The sequence below is a fragment of the Cajanus cajan genome, chromosome 2, assembly GCF_000230855.2.
Source record: "Cajanus cajan strain Asha chromosome 2, NIPB_CcT2T_4, whole genome shotgun sequence".
Classification (NCBI taxonomy): Eukaryota; Viridiplantae; Streptophyta; class Magnoliopsida; order Fabales; family Fabaceae; genus Cajanus; species Cajanus cajan.
Window position 1 is genome coordinate 45,280,186 of NC_138518.1, and position 22,629 is coordinate 45,302,814.

At 30.0% G+C, this 22,629-nt stretch overlaps 2 protein-coding genes across 2 annotated transcripts; one reads left to right on the forward strand and one right to left on the reverse strand.

Annotated features, from left to right (window-relative positions):
* Positions 1-2,183: 2,183 nt before the first annotated feature.
* On the forward strand, positions 2,184-6,138 carry LOC145954289 (uncharacterized). Its single transcript, XM_083068277.1, has 2 exons — positions 2,184-3,584; positions 4,926-6,138. The coding sequence occupies exon 1, from the start codon at positions 2,592-2,594 to the stop codon at positions 3,552-3,554; it is 963 nt and encodes a 320-aa protein (XP_082924403.1). The 5' UTR covers positions 2,184-2,591; the 3' UTR covers positions 3,555-3,584; positions 4,926-6,138.
* Positions 6,139-8,607: 2,469 nt separating this feature from the next.
* Positions 8,608-11,779, reverse strand: LOC145954290 (putative strigolactone esterase DAD2). The gene is made up of 2 exons (XM_083068278.1): positions 11,254-11,779; positions 8,608-9,322 (listed from the first exon to the last, which is right to left on the reverse strand). Exons 1-2 carry the CDS (start codon positions 11,634-11,636, stop codon positions 8,878-8,880), a joined length of 828 nt encoding a protein of 275 aa, XP_082924404.1. The 5' UTR covers positions 11,637-11,779; the 3' UTR covers positions 8,608-8,877.
* Between the last annotated feature and the right edge of the window lie 10,850 nt (positions 11,780-22,629).

Below are 22,629 nucleotides of genomic sequence, written 5' to 3' on the forward strand. Positions count from 1 at the left end.
CTTCTGATTTTTCTTTTAAGAAATATACCCATGTTTTTCTTGAAAAATCATCAATGAAGAGAAGGAAATAATTACTTTTACCAAGTGATATTGGCTTGATTGGTCCGCACACATCTGTGTGTATGAGTTCTAATGGCTTTTGAGCTCTTGAGTCTTACTCCTTTGGAAAACTCAATTGAAATTGTTTTCCAAGTAGACATCCTTCACAGACTTGGTTGGGGTGAGTAATACAAGGCAGCCCTCTCACCATTGCCTTCTTGGAGAGCAACTCTAATCCTTTAAAATTAAGATGGCCAAATCGAAGATGCCAAAGCCACGATTGGTCTTTGTAGCACATCTTGAGACATTGTGGGCCATCACTTTGAATGTTGAGCACGAACATTCTATTTCTCGTCATTGGCACCTTTGCAATGAATCTACTTGTGTTATCTCTTATAGAAAGGTTATTATTCTTAAGTTGAATATCATAACCTTTCTCTAAGAGTTGTCCTAAGCTCAAGATGTTGCTCTTCATGCTTGGCACATAATATACGTTGGAAATAAATTGATGTTCTCCATTCTTTAGTCGGATGAGGACATTACCTTTTCCTTCCACCGCCACCTTTGATTCATCTCCAAAAGCCACGTTTCCCTTTACTGATTTGTCAAGCTCTACGAACATGCTTCTTTTCCCACACATATGGTTACTTGCTCCACTGTCAAGGTACCACTGATTATCCTCGCCTTTATCTTGGCCCTTGTAAGCCAATAGCAAGGTACCATCTTCTTGACACCTTTCTTCAGCATAATTGGCTTTCTCTTCGACTTTATTTTTGTTAGGGGCTCTACATTCAGAAGCATAGTGTCCAAACTTATCACAATTGTAACACTTGATTCGTGACTTGTCATACCTTGAATTCGGATTTCCTCTCCCACGACCTCTGTTAGAGCTTTCTCCTCTCTGGTTATTATTGTTAGGCCTTCGTCCTTGTCCATGTCCATATGCACGCCCTCGTCCTTGTTCTTGACTATAACTTCGCCTTGATTGGTTGTGTGCATTTTCTTCTTTTCTTGAATCAACATGTGCCTTGAAGACTTGCTCCACGATCTCTTCCTTCTTCTTTTTCTTTTCTTCATAAGCTTGCAACGAACCAAGAAGTTGCTCTATTGACATGGCCTCTAAGTCTTTTGTTTCTTCGGTAATGGTGACAATATGTTCGAACTTTGGATCCAATGATCTAAGAATTTTCTCCATAATTCTTACATCATCTAGCTTCTCACCATTTCTTTTTAGGTTATTAGTAACCGTTAAAACTCTCGAAAAGTAATTGGAGACTAGTTCACCTTCCTTCATATGTAAAGCTTCAAACTCTCCTCTCAAAGTTTGAAGACGTACCTTTTTTACTTGATCTGCTCCTTTGTAAGAGATCTTGAGCTTCTCCCATGTTTCCTTGGCTGTCTTGACTTCAGAAATCTTCTCAAAAGTATCTTCATCTAATCCTTGATAGATTAGACAGAGAGCTTTCTTGTCTCTCTTCCTTGAGTCTTTCAAGCTATCCTTTTGATCTTGAGAAAGACTCTCTACATTCTCTGGTTCGGTGTGGCTCTTCTCGACCACCTCCCAGACATCATGTGTACCAAGGAGAGCTACCATCCTTAAGCTCCAATTGTCATAGTTGCTCTTGGTGAGCATCGGGACTTGAAAAGGAACTCCAGTATTTGCCATTTCTCTGAAGATCTTATGGCTCTTGATACCACTTTGTTGGGAAGAAACTTTAAAGGCTAGAAGGAAGTGTTTAAGATTGGGAGAGGATGGAAGATTTTGAGAGAAAGAAAGGCTTGTTGTATTGAATGCTTCTAAACTTTTTGGCTTACATCCAAATGATACAACCATCCCCTATTTATACTAGTGGCACCTCCTTAACCAATGGCTAGGATCTTGCCACCACAACATTCATCTAAGGGCTATAATTCTTTCTCTAGAACTTTCTAAAACATTCCTACAATTCTAAACTTTTCTAAACTTATCTAGAAACATCTTATGGATAAACATCTATAGATATTTTGTACATCATTCTAGAATCTTTTAGATAGGATTTTCTAGAATTCTATTTGGGCCTTTGCTAATATTGGGCTTTTATCTTTTAAGCCCAACATACAAAATTAATTTATATTCCAACAAGTGATTGAAAGGATGGAAATGGTGAAGATAGTTGGTGATGAATTCTACTGCAACAACAAAAGGTCCCCTTTCTTTCAACCATTTCCAATGTTGGAGACTCTCGTGTTTAAAAAGATGTTAGAATGGGAGGAGTGGCTACCATTTGAAGGTGAAAGTAGCAAATTTCGTTTTCCTTTGTTGAAGCATTTGAGTTTATCCGAATGTCCGAAGTTGAGAGGAAACTTGCCCAACCATCTGCCTTCATTAAAAGAGGTTAGTATCTCAAAGTGCAACCTATTAGAGGCAAAATCATGTGATCTACACTGGAAAACATCAATTGAATCTTTAACAATTCGTGAAGGGGGGAAAGGCTTGTTGTCTCTTCTTGACAAATTTTCTTTTCACGAACTAAATATTTTTCAAATGGGATAGCTTGTCGTGTTTGCCAAGAATGATACTAGGTGCCAATTGTCTTCAAAGGTTGACTCTTGAGAGTATCCCCTCTTTGATTTCCTTCCCAAATGATGGTTTGCCCACGTCATTGAAATCACTTGAGATTAATGATTGTGAGAACTTAGAATTTTTATCTCATGAAACGTGGCACAAATACAGATCAATTGAATCTCTGGAAATTAGGGGAAGTTGTCATTCTCTTACATTCATTACATTAGATTGTTTCCCTGCTCTTGAAAATATGCAAATATCTGGTTGTCCAAGCTTGGAAGCAATTACTACTCAAGGTGGAGGGCCTGCTCCCAAATTAATAAAGTTGGAGGTCGATTATTGTGAGAAACTTAAGTCACTTCCAGAACTAATCGATCTCCCTTCCCTTAAATACTTAAGGCTCTCTAATCTTGCAGAGGTAGCATCATTGGGTGCAAGGTGTTTTCCTTCAAGTTTACAATCACTGGAGGTTAATGTTGGAATGTTATCATGTATGTCTAAAGATGAGCTAGGTTTCCTATTCCAACGCCCCACTTCTCTGTCTGAGCTTTGTATTAAGGGTGGTGGGGAGGCAGATGTTGTTAACATCCTGCTGAAGGAGCCATTACTGCCCACTTCTCTCCAAAAGTTGTCCCTTGAGTATCTTTATGGTTTGAAGTGTTTGGGAATGGAAGGAAAAGGGCTTCAACATCTCACATCTCTCCAGTCTCTCACCCTATGGGGTTTAGATGAATTGAAGTCGTGGGAAGGGAATGGGCTTCAACATCTCACTTCTCTTCGATACCTTGAGATCAGTCGTTGTGGAAGCCTTGAGTCCTTGCCAGAAGATCACTTGCCATCCTCTCTTGAATTACTACGGATAAGTCACTGTCCTTTACTAGAAGCAAGGTATCAAAATCAGAAAGGGAAATATTGGTCTAAGATTGCTCACATTCCTGCCATCGAGATAAATGATGAAGTGATAATATGAGTTGTTGGATGACTAGGAATCACCGAAAAGGTAAAGCCTTCAATTATTTCAAGAAACTACGATGTTAATTAATATCACGCTACAATATCTCACTACACATAGAAACATGAGTTTAATATAGTCATTTTATTTGTATATATTTATTTTGTGATCATCCTATCTAAAGCTCCAATTTAGGTCAAACACTTATAGTTGACTATATAAATCATTTTCACCAATAAACTATGTCTCACTATTGTACTTTGCACTGTCGACTTAATCATATTTGAAAATTTGATAAACTAAAATGGGTTTAATGGAATGGATAGTAATCCCATGATATTAATTGAGAAACCTTTTATTAAATTTAGTAAATTGTTGAGAGTTGTGTCCTAGTTGTATGTAAAGTCATTATTTATAATAGGTTAAATAGCTTTTTTTATAAATTTATATTTATGAAAATGTGTTTAGTATGTTTTTCTTTTAAATGAGAAAGCGAAATATGAAGACCTTTTTTGTAAATAATAGAAACTACAACTCACATTTCAAAATATGAAAAATGAAAAGAAGATGATTTATTTTTAAGAAACTAAAAGAATATTTCTATATATATAAGGTCTAAACACATTTAACTCTCTTATAATTTTTCAAAGTTTCAGGTATTTATTTATCTATATTATTCCATGTTTAATTAGTTAAAATTTCTATTCGTGTAAAGGTTGACACTTTACCATGTCTCGGTATAATTAAGTATCATGTGTTCTTCATTTAGATTGTTGGTAAAGTGGAGTATAAAAACTGATTTATATTTACTTGTCCAAAGGATAACAAAGTAACATGATTATAAGATGTTTTAAAGGCTGGAATTACATGATTTCTCATGATTTTATTTCTAATTTATTAGTGTTTATAGCATAAGTATACATATTACTTTAAAAATGAAACTAGTTCAATTCTTTGGTGGTTTCTTGGTATATGTTTAGGCGTTTATCTAAAGGGCATATTTTGATGTCATGGATTATTGAGGTGAACCAAGGAAAATAATGGAATCGCCTTTCTAATCTATTATCTTTTTACAAAAATGGAAATTACATATAATACTCTGTTTACAAACTCAAATGGAACTTGATTTGACGACATTATGTTATCAATTCTAAAATCTGAAACTTATATAAATTAAGAGTTAATCATCTATATATTATTTATATAAAAAAAATTTATATTGATAATCAATTATATTTTTAAATAAATTGTTGATGTAAAAAAACTTTACACTGACATGAGTGATTAACTCATAGATTAAAACAGTTTTGAGCTAATTTATTGATAATTTTGATCTTTAAATTTTTACAAGAGATGACAATATATTTTTCCTTTCCTTATTGAAAACAGTTGGTAGCTGAGGTGGTGGGCACATGATATTTGTCGGTTGTGAAGATTCCAAATTGCTCTATTAGTTGCATTGAATTAGCTTAACCAAACTCTACAAAGTTCCTCGTTATCATTTGTAATTGGTCAAACTAAACTTGTGGTTTGTTGATGTTAATGTCCAATTAGTTAGTTTTCTTTCAATGAACTATCTTTGTAAAATTAGAATGTATTTGATTATATTTGTGATGTTGGTGTGGAATCATCCAATTTAATGCAAATTAGAAACTAAATTTTGTATTCGATCATTTGCTGATATGGTTTATTAACAGTGTTTTTCTGTAATAAAATTTATGTAAACCATATTCTTTGTCTTTGTTTGCTCCAAATTGATTAATTATTCTAAAGAACCTGTTTTGATTAAAGCACTAACTTGCAAGTGATAGATTGAGACTCTTTTAATTTCTGATTTTGAGTTTGTGATCTAGTAGTTATATTTAATATAAGTGATCAATGAGTGATTTCTTTTTTCATTTAGTTACCCTAATTAAAGTCTTATTTTTATTATAGAGCCCAGAATCATTATCAATAGTTGATAAATTTCTTCTTATTAATTATTAGCTAGATATTAGTCTGTGATGCACGGATTGATAAATCAATAGATATAATGTTTTTAAAATTTTGATATTTCATTTTAATTTGTTATATTCTTTCGTGTAAAAAAAAGTGTAGATTAAGTTTATAATTGTAGAATACATTCTAATATATATGTAAAATTTTATAGAATAATCAATTTAATATGATATGGTAAAAACAAAAAAAAAAAAAGATACACATTGACTTGATTAAATAAATAAAGCGTATATTAAAATTTTATTTAATTAGACAATTTCCAAAATAAAATTTTGAAATCTATAGATAATTAGTAACTAATAGTTATAAAATACATTTAGTTCTTATAATTGATTATCAGTAACATGTGGTTATAAATTATATTTAATTAACAGTTAAATATTAATAATTAATTTTGTAATTAAAAAATTATTTTAATTGATATTAAAAAATATGATAATTTTCTTCAAACAATTATTTTTATTTATATGTTTCGAATATCCACCCCTGCTTCACTACTCCAGTGTTGTATATTCATTGGTGATAAAATTTATTTTATATTATAATTCCTGAAACATGAACATTTCTAAATAAAACAAAATTGATTATTTAAAATAGGATAAAAAATCCTCAATAAAAATAAGAAAGAAATCTCATAATGAATATATTTAACTATAATTTAAGAAAATTATATAACTTGAAAAACCGTATGCAACATATAACTTTGATGTTACATACTAATATTAAAAGAATTGAATAAATAGCCTCTATAAAAAAATATTATTATCGTATTAGAAATTAATACACATAATTTAATTTGAAAAAAATATCTATTTTATTCATTCTTTTCACATAGTGTGTTAAGATAAGAATTAATTTAGAAATTTAACCTGAAGGAAATAGGCATATATATCATGTAGACATTGAAATTTATTTGCCTCTCCGAATTTGTTAAGACACAATAAAAGAGAGTTTAGGTAAGTATCTTTATTTTACATTTAAGTATAATTGATTTAAGAAGGAAATGAAGATTACAAATCTAGCTTATTCGATTGTTGCATGGTAAATAAATAATATTTTGTTGTCCTTTAGCATATTCATCTTCATGTATCCCAAAATTTAATGGTCTTAACCATTCTCATATGATTCTCCTCTTGCAAAATGAATTATCAAATATCAAATCATATATAAGGAAAAAAAAATAAAAGCAAAAAAGAATATGAAAGAATATCACTTTAGATTTTCTATGTATCCCAAAATTTGATGGCCTCTCACATAAGATTCTCCTTATTTTGCAAATTATGTTTGAGAAAAAAAATTAAGAGTTAAAAATGAGGAAGAAAGAATATCAATTTAGATTTCCTATGAGAATTGCAATGTGAAATAAGAATTGAACAACTTAAGAATGAAAGATTAAATAGGTTAATTTAGGTGAAAATTGATAATGAAAGGTTAATTTCCTATGTGTCTCAAAATTCGATGACATTGACAGTTCTCATAAGATTCTCATTCTCTTCAAAATAAATTATCAAATCTCAAATCCTATTTGAGAAAAAAAAATTAAGAGTGAAAAAAGAGGAAGAAAAAATATCACTTTAGATTACTATGTGAAATAAGAATTGGATAATATAAGATTAAATGATTGTGAAATGAGAATTGGATAACATAAGAGTGAATGATTGAATTAGTTAACTTAGGCTAAAATTGATAATAAAAGGTGGGTTGAGTAGAACAATTTATAAAAGAGAGGTGTACTAGAAGATTAATTGCTTAAAAATTGACACAAACAGATTTACTAACGTGACATAGGATAATACAATAATGTGGCAAGTAACATTGAGTAACTTGACTATTATACCATAAATATATTTTATAAATATTTTTAATTATATTTCACCCATTAATTCAACTAGTGTCCTACAACATTATAAGTTTTCAAAATTAAAATATAATAAATATTTTGTTAATTATTGTGATAATTTCATGTCAAAGGACTTATAATATTTTATTTCTTCATGAGAATTTCTTATTGACAGATTAAGATTAAAAAAAAAATTTAACTCCAAATGTTAGTCATTAGAAGTTCTCTATTAAGTTAGTTTAATGATTACATCTATATGTGCATCATCTATACATGTAAATTAATAAATTATCCACAATGATGAAAATTAATTTAAATTAAAATTATAAAAGACTTGATTATTATAATTTCTATTATGATAATAAATCTTTAATTTTAACCAAATACCTTATCAAACTAATTATTTAATTTAATGAATACTTTATCATTAAAACTAAAATTTATTACAAGATGACACTAGTACATAATATACATTCTACATCGGTTATTTTAGGGGTTTTACGTCGGAAAAACTTCCGACGTCGAAGCGGGAGACGTAAATTTATGTTGGGTGCGAAAACCGTCCAACGTAAAAAGTTGTAAAAAAATTTTTTAAAAAAATGACTGCAAGCAGAACGGGCCATTCTAGTTCGAGAACGACCCGTTGTCCAAGTAGAACGACCCGTTTTGTATAGAGAACGGCCCGTTCTGCAATTCGGACTTGGCCACTTCCTTCTCCAGCTTCAAAAACTCAGAATGCAACGCAAACATTACCTTCTTATTCCTGTGAACACACTCAGCAGAAGACGCCACCTCATAGAACCTCCCAGAAAAACCATGACCAACGCAACCGTCCAAAGAAGAAGAACATCATCACGCGAGGAGGAGGAGGCGGAGGGATTTCTCGCGTGTGGCCTCCATTGCACAACGCGCGGGAGAAGGTAGTTTTTGAAATCTCCATTGCGTGTAAACCTTCTTTTAATGGGTGTGGATTATTTACGTCGGCTCTAGTAGGGTCTGACGTAAAATTTAACATCTACGTCGGACACAATGCATAGCCGACGTAGATGTTAAAATTTACGTCGGACCCTAGGATGTCCGACATAAATAATTTAACTAAAATTACGAAACATGCCACCGCGTTTTTATTACGTTGGGTGTTTGTATGTCCGACGTAAAATGGGTAACGTAGTATCCTAATTTTTCACTATTGTGAATTGGATCTTAAGAATACATATTTACTCCCAACAGAACTTTCCATATCATACACACTTCCACATTGTATTTCTTGAGCATAGATCTCTTCTTTTTACTATTACACAATTTTCACATTAGAACAATTGCCACATGGTATGACTTAGGGATAAAAAGAAGCAAAACTCAAAAAACTAGTTTATTCGGTAGAAAAATCTCATATTTAAATATGCCTCAATTAAACTTGTTATTCTACTAATATGTGAACCTCTTGACAATACAAAAGGGATAGAAATTGATAAAGATGAATTGTATACCAAATTAACTCACTTAAATTTGTGCAGAGCCAAAGCCCATGATACTCTTCAGCACCTCAACTAGCTTCAGGTGTGCAGTTAGCTGAGGGAAATGGCCAGTCATGTCTATGATCTCCAAAGTGGACATCCCTTTCATTTTCTCCTCCAAATAATTCCCTACGCTTAGTGGAACTGCCGCATCATTACTTGACTGGATGATAGTGCATGGTATCTCAACCTTTTCAACCATGTCTCTGTAGTCACTAAAAAACACTGTTTTGGGTAAGGACGCTGCAACTTCAGCTCCCATTCTTTTCAAGCAGTTTTGGAATTTGTCAACAGAGATAGCATCATTTGGACCCACTGCAATAGGAGCATAGTATGAAACCCAATTTTCGTATTGAAACTCTATGTTTGAGACTAATTCCTCAACATTTGACCTCTCAAAGCCACCTTTGTACTCATCTGTATTTATATACCTATACGAGTAATGACATGATGTTATTTGGAAAATAATTGCCCCAAGTAAAAATGAAAATTCAGACATGTTATAAGCTTTAGTTGTTTGATATTAAATTTAAGGGGAAAATGTAAAAGAACTGGATACTCTAAAAGTTTCTGTCCTTAACTTCTAGAGTATCTAGTTCTTTTGAAAATTTTAACTACTAATGAAACAAATCACTTGCTAGGATGTTATTTTTGTTTTCATCAAAATTGCCCCTATGACTAATTTTTGGATAATGTGTGACTTAGTCCTTCACTTCAAAAGGGGTGTATTTCAATAGTAAAGATTTTTGAAGTATACCAAAAATGACCTCTTTCTCTATCATTCACCCCATTCTCATTTATGTTTGCATAAAATAGGGGATTCCATGATCTTTATTTCATTTTTGCATGAAACTAAGGATGAAGGTTCACGAGGATCAAGGTGAGTTTGTGAAGGCTTGTGATATTGGTCTAGGTCAGATGCTTGAAACAAAAGGATTTCGTTCATTGAAAAGACATGCTTCGACGTTTCATATGTGCGGGTTGGCTATAGTAAAGAGGGAGGATGTAATATGGTAGCAGTGGAAAAGGAGTTAAGTTGATAAAGTCAACTCATTTTAAGTTGTTTGGAGTTGGCTAATAAATGTTGAGCAAAGATTCAAATTGGCATTGTAGTTGTTGAATACTGCAGATAATACAGAGGAGTAGTATGTTATTATCCCTATAATTAAAATTATGATTATATAAGATTTCTTAGTATTTGATATAGTTTTCTGTTACTGCGATATATAATTACTTAGGCAACTGTAATTTTCTTTTTCAATGATAGTAGTGATGTAGATTTATTTACTGAATATGAACAACAGTCTCGTATTGGATAGAATTAGGTATCTTAAATAGCATATAAATGATAAAGATACATAAATATATAATGTCTTAAAATTTTGGATTAAGATGTAGTATGAAGTTCACTTGTATAGTTTGTTCATGGCTTATTAATAGAGTTCTTTCCGGTGCATTCTTGAAGGGGAGATTGTTGACGTGCAAGTACAAATGGGAGACAGGGTGTGTAATTTGGTTTAATTTTCTGGTATAAGTTTTATGTGGGTTGCATGATCTCATTCAAGCATGGTTCAGGGATTTGATTTACTAGGTATGAATGTGGTCCAAATTTATGGAGGCATGCATATTATGCAAAAATGGATAAGTAGAGATGGTGGAATTTTCCTGCTGATGAAAATTTGATTGGAAATCTAGTAAAGAACAGAGATCACACTTTAAAAATATTAAAGATAGAAGTACTCCATTTAGAAGGTGAAGAACTAAGACACACGACCTATTAATAGAGAGAAATTTGAAAAACAATTATAATCACGTGCTATATATATATATGCGTCAGATCAATATTTAATAGAAAAGTTAGTAGAGGGGTATTTAGCACACTTTAAGAATCAAGATACACCTTCTAAAACAGATGGTTCAAACCTCAATAATTATTTTTTTTCTAAATTTAATTTTTATACTGTCATTGACCTAGAGAAGGCGTTGTATATCTTTTAATTGTAGTGATTGAGACTAATTAAAAATATAATTAATCACATAATTAAAGGATAACATAAAACTTGTGTCCTTTTAAAGGAGTTGGCAGGCTAGGCCGGCAGCTTGGTTTTTAAAATGAATATATGTAGCAAATTAACTTCCAAATTAAAAAGTACATTTTCAAAAGTATTGTTCCAAAAATTTCAAGTTAACATATGGGAAAGCAATTTTTTTTTAATAATTATGCTTATTGTGCTTGAGTGGCATTCTGCAATTAATATACATCATATATCAAATACTATGTGAACACTTGGGTTCGGTCTTCATTATTAATAATATCATTTTTGAGAAACAAATAATAGGAGCATAGAAGTATAGAACTCACCTTGGGGAAGCAGTAACAAGAATGAGCCTCTTAAAAAGCTCAGGTTTTTTGGTGGAGGCAATGCAACCGATCATAGCAGACATGGAATGTCCTACAAAAGTGACACATTTGAGGTCCATCTCACCTATGATGGTGATTAAGTCATCAGCATAAGGTTGAAAGGATGTGTACTTGGCATGGTCATAGAGGTTCTTATCTGTCACAGTCCCAGAAAAGGGCCAATCAAAGAGAACTAAACTGTAATTTTCAGCTAAAAGAGGAATGATTTTGTCCCATATGGATTGGTCTGCTCCAAAACCATGACACAAAACTATGGTTTCATTGCCTGAGCCTATGATTCTAGCATTTAAAGCTGCTGATAGGCTCTTTTGTGGTGTCACCATGCTTGTAAATATAGTTTAATAAGAAGGAAAGAAAAGAAGAAGAATGAGATATAGCATTTTTGGTGCTGTCTGATCTTAATTTATAGTCCTTTCCTTAAGAAATGGCTGAAAAGTAAATAATTAAATACAAGAGATTGGAATTGTTAGAAACTCGTCTGTCAAGTGCCGTTTAATTAGTTATTGTGCAGCTATCGTTAAATTTAAAAACTAAAACTAAAATGATGGTAGTTTGACTTTGTCATTTTAAACAAATTAAATTAGTAAAAAAATCTTAATGGGGTGGTTCGAGGAAATGTTGTCTTTTGAAAATAAATTTCAATTATTTTTACACAATTTTTTAAAATAGAAAATAAAGTAACATTTATTCAATTAAAAGTAGGAACAAAAATATCTGACAAATGAAATAAACCCTAAACCCTATTAATTAATTTGAGTTTCTACCTTTATGAGGCAGTATATTTACATAATACATAGTTCTATTAATTTTTTCTGTCCATACTGTGGGATAGAAAATGAATAGTTGAAAGAATTACCACATTCATTCCGGGGTGAAGCTGATGTCAAGAAGATGCAGAAGTAAGACAACTTGTTAGTTATCAATCCAAAGGAGATATATAGTTGTAAGTCAAGAGTTCTGCAATACACAAGTTCCAAATTCCACTGCACTGGTGTCGTAACAATGTAAACACTGCCTTCTAAATAAATATAAGACCCTCATATTTGGTCTCTCAAGAGTTCCATTTCACGACACCTCACTTTACAGCGTGCTTTGTTCTTACTCGCACAATTTTTGGAAAACTTCTCAGAAGATCATTCATGCCTATATTACTCTAAGTTAAGCACGTTTAATTGTGGAGTTTTGATAAGATAAGTTACGGAAAAGTATATGCATGTTGTTAGTATAAGAAGTACAAATTAATTCATTTAAGTGATCCTCAACTATACAATCTCATACTTGTACTATCTCTAGATCCCTCTCATTCCGGTGTATCTTGACTGTTATAAAAATATAATAAGTATATTACCAATAATAATTATATTATATTTAATTAATCTTTATTTATATATATACTTACTTTTATAATTAACAATCTTCTTATTTCTATTTAAAATTAATATTATGATACAATTTAAATTATTTATTATAAATTTAAAAGTTTAAATAATAATTTATATGTTTTAAAATATTATTTTTATAATTTATAATGATAATATAATTTATAAAATTATAAATATTATTTATTACATACTTATAAATTAAATTTTAACAATTTTAAATAAATTATCAATTAACTTAATATATTTATTTATCTTAAATCTAAGATATAAAATTAAAAAAATGTATTTATTCTTATTTTTTTTTCATTATCAACCATTAATAAAAATACTAATTTAAAATCTTATCTAATTATATCATAATATTTTCATATCAAATTTAAAATTAGATATTAGTTATACAAAAATATCAAAGATCATATAGTAAATTGTCAATAAGATTCTAGTTAAATAATTTAAAATAATTAATTTTTCAACTATATTGTTTGTAAATAATTTATTCCAAAACTAATCAATTTTTTCTATATTAGTTATTGGTAAAATTTAATAACTTTTAATTTAACAATTAGAACAATGAAATTTAACATATACCATGAGTTATTAAACAGAGTAATTTTTTCAAGAGTTACTTTGTGAGTTATTTGATTCCTCCTCCTCCTCCTCTCTCTCTCTCTCTCTCTCTCTCTCTCTCTCTCTATATATATATATATATATATATATAGATATTTAAAATTTTATTGATTCTTTTAATATATGATTGTCAATTTTAATCATCTTTATTGTTATCGAACAAAATATTAAACATTTCTAATGAATGCAATTTTTGATAGATTATTAAATATTTTTGACAGATCAAATTTTTGACAAACCATTATTTGTTAAAAACATTCTATCGAAAAATTTTGACTTAAGCATCTGTCAAAACTTTTTCGTCAAAAATTCTTACATTTTTGACAAATATAAATTCATCAAAAATATTTCATCGATAATATAACTTTTTCTACGAATTCTTTTTCATTGGAAACATAAATTTCCGACAGATTTGTATCTCTTAGAAATTACCGACGGATATATCCGTTAGAAATATAAATTTTTCGCTAGATTTGTATTCGTCAAAAATTATCTATTGGAAATATAAATTTTTCAACAGATTTGTATCCATCGGTAATATAATTTTTCCTACGAATTTTTTTTTGTTGAAAATACAATTTTTTTTTATAGATTTTGTAACACCCCAGTTTTTATTTCATTTTTTATTTATTTTAATTGAGGGTTTTTGTAATTTCATAAAAGTATAAGGATGATTTAGTAGTTCAGAACAGGCTGTTCCGGAATTGGAACGGGTCGTTCCAAATTACCAAATTGTATGTGAGTTAATAGCCCAGAATGGGCCGTTCTCAAGTTGGAACGGATCGTTCCAGACTATTAAAAATTGCATTAAACTCGAAGTGGGAACGGGCTTAAAACGGGCTATGGCAGTTGTGAGAAATAAATGCACACCAAAACGGGCCGTTCTGGTTTGGGAACGGGCCATTCTGGGTGTGATTTTTACCCATGATTTTAGGTTCCAGAACGGGCCATTCTAAATTTGGAACGGGCCGTTCTGGCGAAGTCTGAGGCCTATAAATTGAGCTCTCTGCCACTCCCAAAAAGCACACCTCTCATTTTTCTGATTTCTTTTCTTCTGCTCTCTCTTCTTTTCTCTCTCCTTTCTGCTTTAGACCGTGGGGAACCCAACGAGGGAGACCAACCAGATCCTGTTCAGCTTCTACATATCCAGGTACGGGGGAAAAAGGGATTATTTGTATGCAAAGTTACATGAGGGAATTGGGTAGAAGAGGAAGCTCGTAGGATTATGAGTAATTTTATAATTATTTCTATTTGAGGAATTAATGATACCACTAGATTCTGTATGTATTGAGGATTATGAATATATGTTTAGAATGATGATTTGGGAGAGAGAACGAAATTATAGAAAATTGCCTGTAGGCTAGGTTTTGGAAAAATTGGATTATTTCTGTTTGAGAAATTGATGATCCCATTAGATTCTGTATGTGTTGAGGATTAAGAATATATATTTAATTTGTAAGAATGATAATCTGAGAGGGAGAACGAAACTGTAGAAAAGTTCTTGTGAGCTAGGTTTTGGGACAATTGGGGGTTTTACCGTTACGTTGAAATTATATAAAATTGGTAACTCCGTTAAGTATTATATTAATTTATGAATGTTATTATATTACTTGATAAAAATTGATGATTTAAATGTGAATTGATGGATGTGTATGAAACCCATTATTTTGGACTTATTTGATGTGTGTATGGTATTGAGCTATGAGATGAGATGTTGTATGGATGTGATTATGATTGTGGTTCCTCACACTAATGACTAGGGATGACACGGCCCCTGGGTAAGTGATGCTACAAGGAGGGTGTGACCCTGGCATGGAGTGGGATGAGTAAGACAGTTAACACGTATTACTTATGTCAAATATGGCAGTCCTGGCATAGGGTTAATTGTAATAGATTGTGTGGATTGTGATGTGATTATGGTTCCTCACATCAATGACCAGGGATGGCACGACCCCTGGTTAAGTGATGCTACAGGGAGGGCGTGACCCTGACATGGTGTGGGATGAGTGAGGCAATTAACCCGTATCACTTATGTCAGTTGTGGTGTGGCCTTGGCATAGTGTTAATTGTAAGATTGTGTGAATTATGAATGTGAAAATGATAATGTTAATTGCAAGATTTGAGATAAATGGGTGTGATTGCGAATTATGAAGTGAAAATGATACATGATTGATAGAGTTATGATATATAGAAATGCTTGTAAATATTTCATTATGTAATGAGATTACATTGTTATGTGTTTGTATGTGCTTTACATATGGATGTTTTATTTTCTTACCGTACAAATTGTGGATGTTTTAGGTGAGGAAGATCTAGCTACGAGTGGCATCTAGAATGCCAACGGTTGAATTGTGGGGATGCTTTGATATTGTGACGTCGGGGCAGAGGATTTTTAAAACATAGGTTTTATATCGATTTGGAAATGTAAATGTTATTTTTGAAAATAATTTGTAAACTCTTGCATTTTATTTTTATTATTGTGGTTATTGAATAATAATTGTGGTTAGAGGATTAAGTTAAAGATTTAAGAGATTTAAGCCATTAATTTGAGTTTCTACCTTTATGAGGCAGTATATTTACATATATAATACATAGTTCTATTAATTTTTTCTGTCCATACTGTGGGATAGAAAATGAATAGTTGAAAGAATTACCACATTCATTACGGGGTGAAGCCGGTGTCAAGAAGATGCAGAAGTAAGACAACTTGTTAGTTATCAATCCAAAGGAGATATATAGTTGTAAGTCAAGAGTTCTGCAATACACAAGTTCCAAATTCCACTGCACTGGTGTCGTAACAATGTAAACACTGCCTTCTATATAAATATAGGGTAAAAGTTACTTTTCATCCCTTTAAAATTTTTCAAATTCCCTTTCGATCTTCTTCAAATTTGCTTTGGATCTTCTAAAATTCTTATGTAATAAATTAGTCTCTCTAAAATTATAATATGCTAATTGGCTGATCCTTTTTGTAATTCCATCAATGATGGTGTTTTACCTGGCAAATGAAAATACACGTGACAAAAAAAAACATTGGATGACCAAAAGTGAATTTAAAAAAAATTGAGACAAAAAAAAAACTTTTCATTTGTCATGTGTATTTTCATTGCTGATTTCCTGATTTAAACTAGTGACTCTGATACTACTTATTGTGCATTGAAGGTTTATTACATACACATGTCTCTAAATTGATAAAATATTGTCACTTTAGATTTAAATCCTTGTAGTTTTGTTTTTAGTCATCTTCCAAACATTTTTTGGCAATACTCCTTTCTATTAAAGCATCGCCACTAAAAGAAAAACGCAAATTTCTGACGGGCATAATCCATTGATAAAAAGGAATATTCATCGGAAAAAGAGAATTTTCGACAGATTTATGACAGATGTAAATCCATCAGAAAAAGAGGCGTAAAAAAAAAATCTGTCAAAAAATTTCTATTTAATTTTAATAAATTTATTAATGTAACACCCCTCATATTTTGTCAAGAGTTCCATTTCACGACACTTCACTTTACAGCGTGCTTTGTTCTTACTCGCACAATTTTTGGAAAACTTCCTACGAGATCATTCATTTCTATATTACCTTAAGATAAGCTACCGAAAAGTATATGCATGTTGTTAGTAGTACAAATTAATTCATTTAAGTCATCCTCAACTATACAATCTCATACTTGTACTATTTCTAGATCCTTCTCATTCCGGTATATCTGGACTGTTATAAAAATATAATAATTATATTACCAATAATAAATATATTATATTTAATTAATATTTATTTATATATATACTTACTTTTATAATTAACAATCTACTTATTTCTATTTAAAATTAATATTATGATACAGTTTAAATTATTTATTATAAATTTTAAATTTTAAATAATAATTTATATATTTTAAAATATTTTTATAATTTATAATGATAATATAATTTATAAAATTATAAATATTATTTATTACACACTTATAAATTAAATTTTAATATTTTTAAATAAATTATTAATTAACTTAATATATTTATTTATCTTAAATCTAAGATATAAAATTCAAAAAATGTATTTATTCTTATTTTATTTTTTAATTATCAACCATTGATAAAATACTAATTTAAAATCTTATCTAATTATATCATAATATTTTCATATCAAATTTAAAATCAGATATTAGTTATACAAAAATATCAAAGATCATATAGTAAATTGTCAATAAGATTCTAGTTAAATAATTTAAAATAATTAATTTTTCAACTATATTGTTTGTAAATAATTTATTCCAAAACTAATCAATTTTTTCTATATTAGTTATTGGTAAAATTTAATAACTTTTAATTTAATAGTTAGATCAATGAAATTCAACATACACTATGAGTTATTGAACGGAGTAATTTTATCAAGAGTTACTTTGTGTGTCATTTGATTCCTCCTCTTCTCTCTCTCTCTCTCTATATATATATATATAGATATAGATATAGATAGATAGATATTTAAAATTTTATTGATCTTTTTTAATATATGATTGTCAATTTTAATCATTTTTATTGATATCGAACGAAATATTAAACATTTATAATGAATGCAATTTCTGATAGATTATTAAATATTTTTGACAGATCAAATTTTTGACAAACCATTATTTGTTAGTAACATTCCATCAAAAAAATTTGACTTAAGCATCTGTCGAAAATTTTTCGTCAAAAATTCTTACATTTTTGACAAACATAAATTCATAAAAAATATTTCATTGATAATATAACTTTTTCTACGAATTCTTTTTTTAGAAATATAAATTTTCTGACAAATTTATATTTGTTAGAAATTACTGACGGATATATCCGTCAGAAATATAAATTTTTCGATAGATTTGTATTCGTCAAAAATTATCTATTGGAAATATAAATTTTTCAACAAATTTGTATCTATCGGTAATATAATTTTTCCTATAAATTTTTTTTGTTGAAAATATAATTTTTTTGATAGATTTGTATCTGTCACAAATTATCCATTAATAATTTGCATTTTTCTTATAGTGTGTAGAACATTGTTGAGAGGTTGCTAGAGAACTTTTAAGCATTGAGTCCTACAATAACTTCTACATTAAGGTATTAAAAGGGTTGATCTAAACTAAACTATCTATTAACTAAACTGAATTATAGAAACAGTTCATCTAAACTAACTAAATTATAAAATATATAGTTCAGAAAAATAACTAAACTATTTTCTAATTTAATAAACTATATTTCAAAAAGATCAAATTGTACTATAATTTAAACTTAACTGAACTCCTTTTTTACTATAAATTTAACTAAAGTACATTATAAAAAAATATTTCAAATTAACTCATTCTCAAACTTATACTAACACACTAAAATGTGTACAATGCGGTTTCATTTGGATAAACTAAATTCTTTAAGTGGTACATAAACAAAGCAAATTAAAATAAAAAAAAAACATATTTAAAACTATAATAATAACTTTCTAGCGTTGAATAATTTGATTTATAGTCAATATATTTTAAATAAAAACTTAATTTTAATACATTGCTTAAATAATTATTCAAAAGATATATATCTTAATTATTTATGTTAATGTATAATTGGATAACAAAACTTTAAAAATATTTAAAATATATAATCTTATTTATAATAAAAGAAATCATTACTTGTGCATATTGAATACAATAATTATGCAAATGTTATTATAATAAAATAAAATTGTGACTAAAGTGCACTATGTGATACCCTTACTACCCCAACACATATATTGTAACAATGTAAATAAGCTAAAGAATAAATCTTTCAACGTTGGTAAAAGGGTTCACATAAAAACCTTCACAAATATTTTTGAATATCCAAAATGATTGAAAATAAATAAATTAGAAAATGAAACATAAGAGTTTACAAATTGTTTTTTTTTAAATAATAAATACAACTCCAAATTCATATAAAAATTTCATGTCCTAGAAATCCTCTGCCTCGATGTCACAATATCATAGCATACCCACAATTCAACCGTTGACATTCTAGATGTCACTTATAGCCGGATCTTCCTCACCTAAAACATCCACAAGTTGTACGGTGAGAAAAGAAAACATCTATAACTAAGTATGAGAGTCACTAATCAACTTCTACAAGATGTGGAGTCTTATAAGGTAGTATTTGGAGTCAATATCTACTTTGATAGTAGTCAAAATGGTTACTATAACTGGTCTGTACAAAGTCGAACATAATCTCATCATAACTCCTTAATGAAATATTCACAAGCATTTATATATATCATAATTTATCAATCATTCATCATTTTTACATCTCAATTACATCAATCCATCACAATCCACACAAATATTACAATTAACACTATGTCAAGGCCACACCACAACTGACATAAGTGATACGGGTTAATTGTCTCACTCATCCCACACCATGCTAGGGTCACGCCCTCCCTGTAGCTTCACTTACCCAGGGGCCGTGCCATGCCTGGTCATTGATGTGAGGAACCACAATCACATCACAATCCACACAAATCTTACAATTAACCCTATGTCGTCAGGGCTGCCATATTCGACATAAGTGATACGTGTTAATTGTCTCACTCATCCCACACCATGCCAGGGTCCCGCCCTCCCTGTAGCATCACTTACCCAGGGGCTGTGCCATCCCTGGTCATTGATGTGAGGAATCACAATCATAATCATATTCACATTCATCACATCTCATCTTATAGCTCAATAACATATCACATACACAATTTCATATACACAACAGATAAGTCTAACAAAATAAGGGTTTACACACCCCTCAAGCAATTCACATCTAGATCATCAATGGAATAACAATAACATTTCATAAATTAATATAATAATCAATGGAATTACCAATTTAATATAATCTTAACATAAATGGTAAAACTCCCAATTATTCCAAAAACCTAACTCACGGACACTTTTCTACAATTTCGTTCTCTCTCCCAGATCATCATTCTTACAAATTAAATATATATTTCTAATCCTCAACACATACAGAATCTAATGAGATCATCAATTCCTCAAACAGAAATAATCCAATTTTTTCAAAACCTAACTTACACACTTTTCTATAATTTCGTTCTCACTCCCAAATCATCATTCTTACAAATTAAATATATATTCATAATCTTAATTACATACAGAATCACATAAGACCAATAATTCTCCAAACAAAAATAATTATAAAATTACTCATAATCCTACGAGCTTCCTCTTCTACCTAATTCCCTCATGTAACTTTGCATACAAATAATCTTTTCTCCCGTACCTGGATAAACAGTAGTTGAAACTAAAATAGAGATCTCCTTGGTCTCCTCCTCTGAGTTTCCCTCGATCTTCATAGAGTGTAGAAGGAAAAGAAGAAAGTGTAGAAGAAAGAAGTCAGAATTGAAAGGTGTGATTTTGGATGTGACAGAGCACTCTATTTATAGGCATCAGGCGTCGCTGGAACAGCCCGTTCTGGACTCTGACGGCATGTGTAAAATTCACATCCAGAACGACCCGTTCTCAAACCAGATCGGCCCGTTCTGGGTTTGCATTAAAAACTCACAACGGTCATATTTTGGAACGGCCCGTTCCGAAACTAGAACGACCCGTTCTCAACTAAGAATCATAGGCAAATTTAATAGTTTGGAACGGCCTGTTCTAGACTACTAAAACACTCCTGTAAATTACTAAATTACCCTCATTGGGCTTTTGGGCACTCGTACATTCTATGAAAATTGGGTTGTTACACACTAAATTACATTTTATAGTTGTTTAATTTAAATTTAAAAAAACTTTTAAATTGAATAACAATTTTTTAAAAAAATATTTAAAATACTTGGTCTTATTTATAATAAAAACCATTACTTGAGTAGATTGAATATAACATTTATGAAAAAGTCATTATAATAAGTTTTTTCTTTGTAACTAAAGTGCACTAAACTGCATTTTATAGTTGTTTAGTTTTTAAAATTGAACTTAAAATATAGTTTAATTTGGCTTTTATAAAAAGTAGTCCACTTTTTTTATATTTTAGTTTAATTTAATTTTCAAAATAGTTGTATGAATACCCCGTGCAATAAACAACAGTATTATAATCAAGACATAATTGCTAACTTAAGATTTTATTTTATTTAAAAGAAAAAGTTACAGTGAAAATGTTATTAGAATATATTTTTGGTGAAAGTGTGATTTTATTTAAAATCAGAACCAATAATAATAATAATAATATGAATTTTTTTCTCACTTCCCCTCATCTTAGAATCTTATTACACAAATGAAGTATGAATTTCAAGACATCATAAAACTTTAAATTGAGCTATATATCATTAATAGATAAAGAATTGTTTAAAAGGAAACTATAACTAAATTTCATCTATTGATTCAATCCTCATTAAAATCATGAATAAGTTGTGACAGTCAAACACACTTCGGTCAGCAATGATGAAATACACCCTAGCTGTCTCCCAAGAACTATTACTTCTCTTTAGTTTTCCCTTGATTTTACAAACCTGTAGATTTCCCTACTTCCCTGATATATGACTTTTTAGAAACTAATTAAGCAAACACAATATTGCATAATTGAGGTATCCATAATCATACACCAAGAAGCATCAAACAAAGGGATTGAGGTATGAGGTGTCTAGTTTTAGGAATTCATAAATGTACACAAACTGTATAATTAACTCTTTGTAAATTTAACTATTAATTTTTTTTTTCTGCATTTCACTGTATTACTAGAATTGTGATTTCCATTTAATTACCACCAAATCTCTTTACGTCACCTGGTAAACAGTTTTGCTATATTCATGCATCTGTTTGTTTGAAACAGGATTTCTTCCCTGTTTAATCCAGAAGAAGTATACATGAAAAAGTCGAAATGCAGAGTGGTTGGATGGTCACATTCATCCTATAAGTATAAGCAAATAAAATATTAGCACTATTGAGGTATCTACTAATTTAAATGTGCAGCTTATTTACAACGATACATACTATTGGTCAGTCAATATTTTTTATAAAAAGAAGTGGTTTACGCGTTTGCATCACCGTGAAATCAAATCATTGACATCAGTTTAGCATTATAATACCTCAATTCCTCATGAGTCACAACCATATCACCATCAGCTTTTTACTAAAGCTTCAGAGTTCTTATACTATTTTCATAACAAGAGAAGAATTTCCCTTTGCTGTAGTTGGAGAGGCATTTATCCCTGCTTCTGTGAAGATGCTATTACACTAGATAGTTTTGAAGAGTTTCGAATATTTGCCAGCAGAAAGCTAGGACCTTTTATTTCTAGTATTAG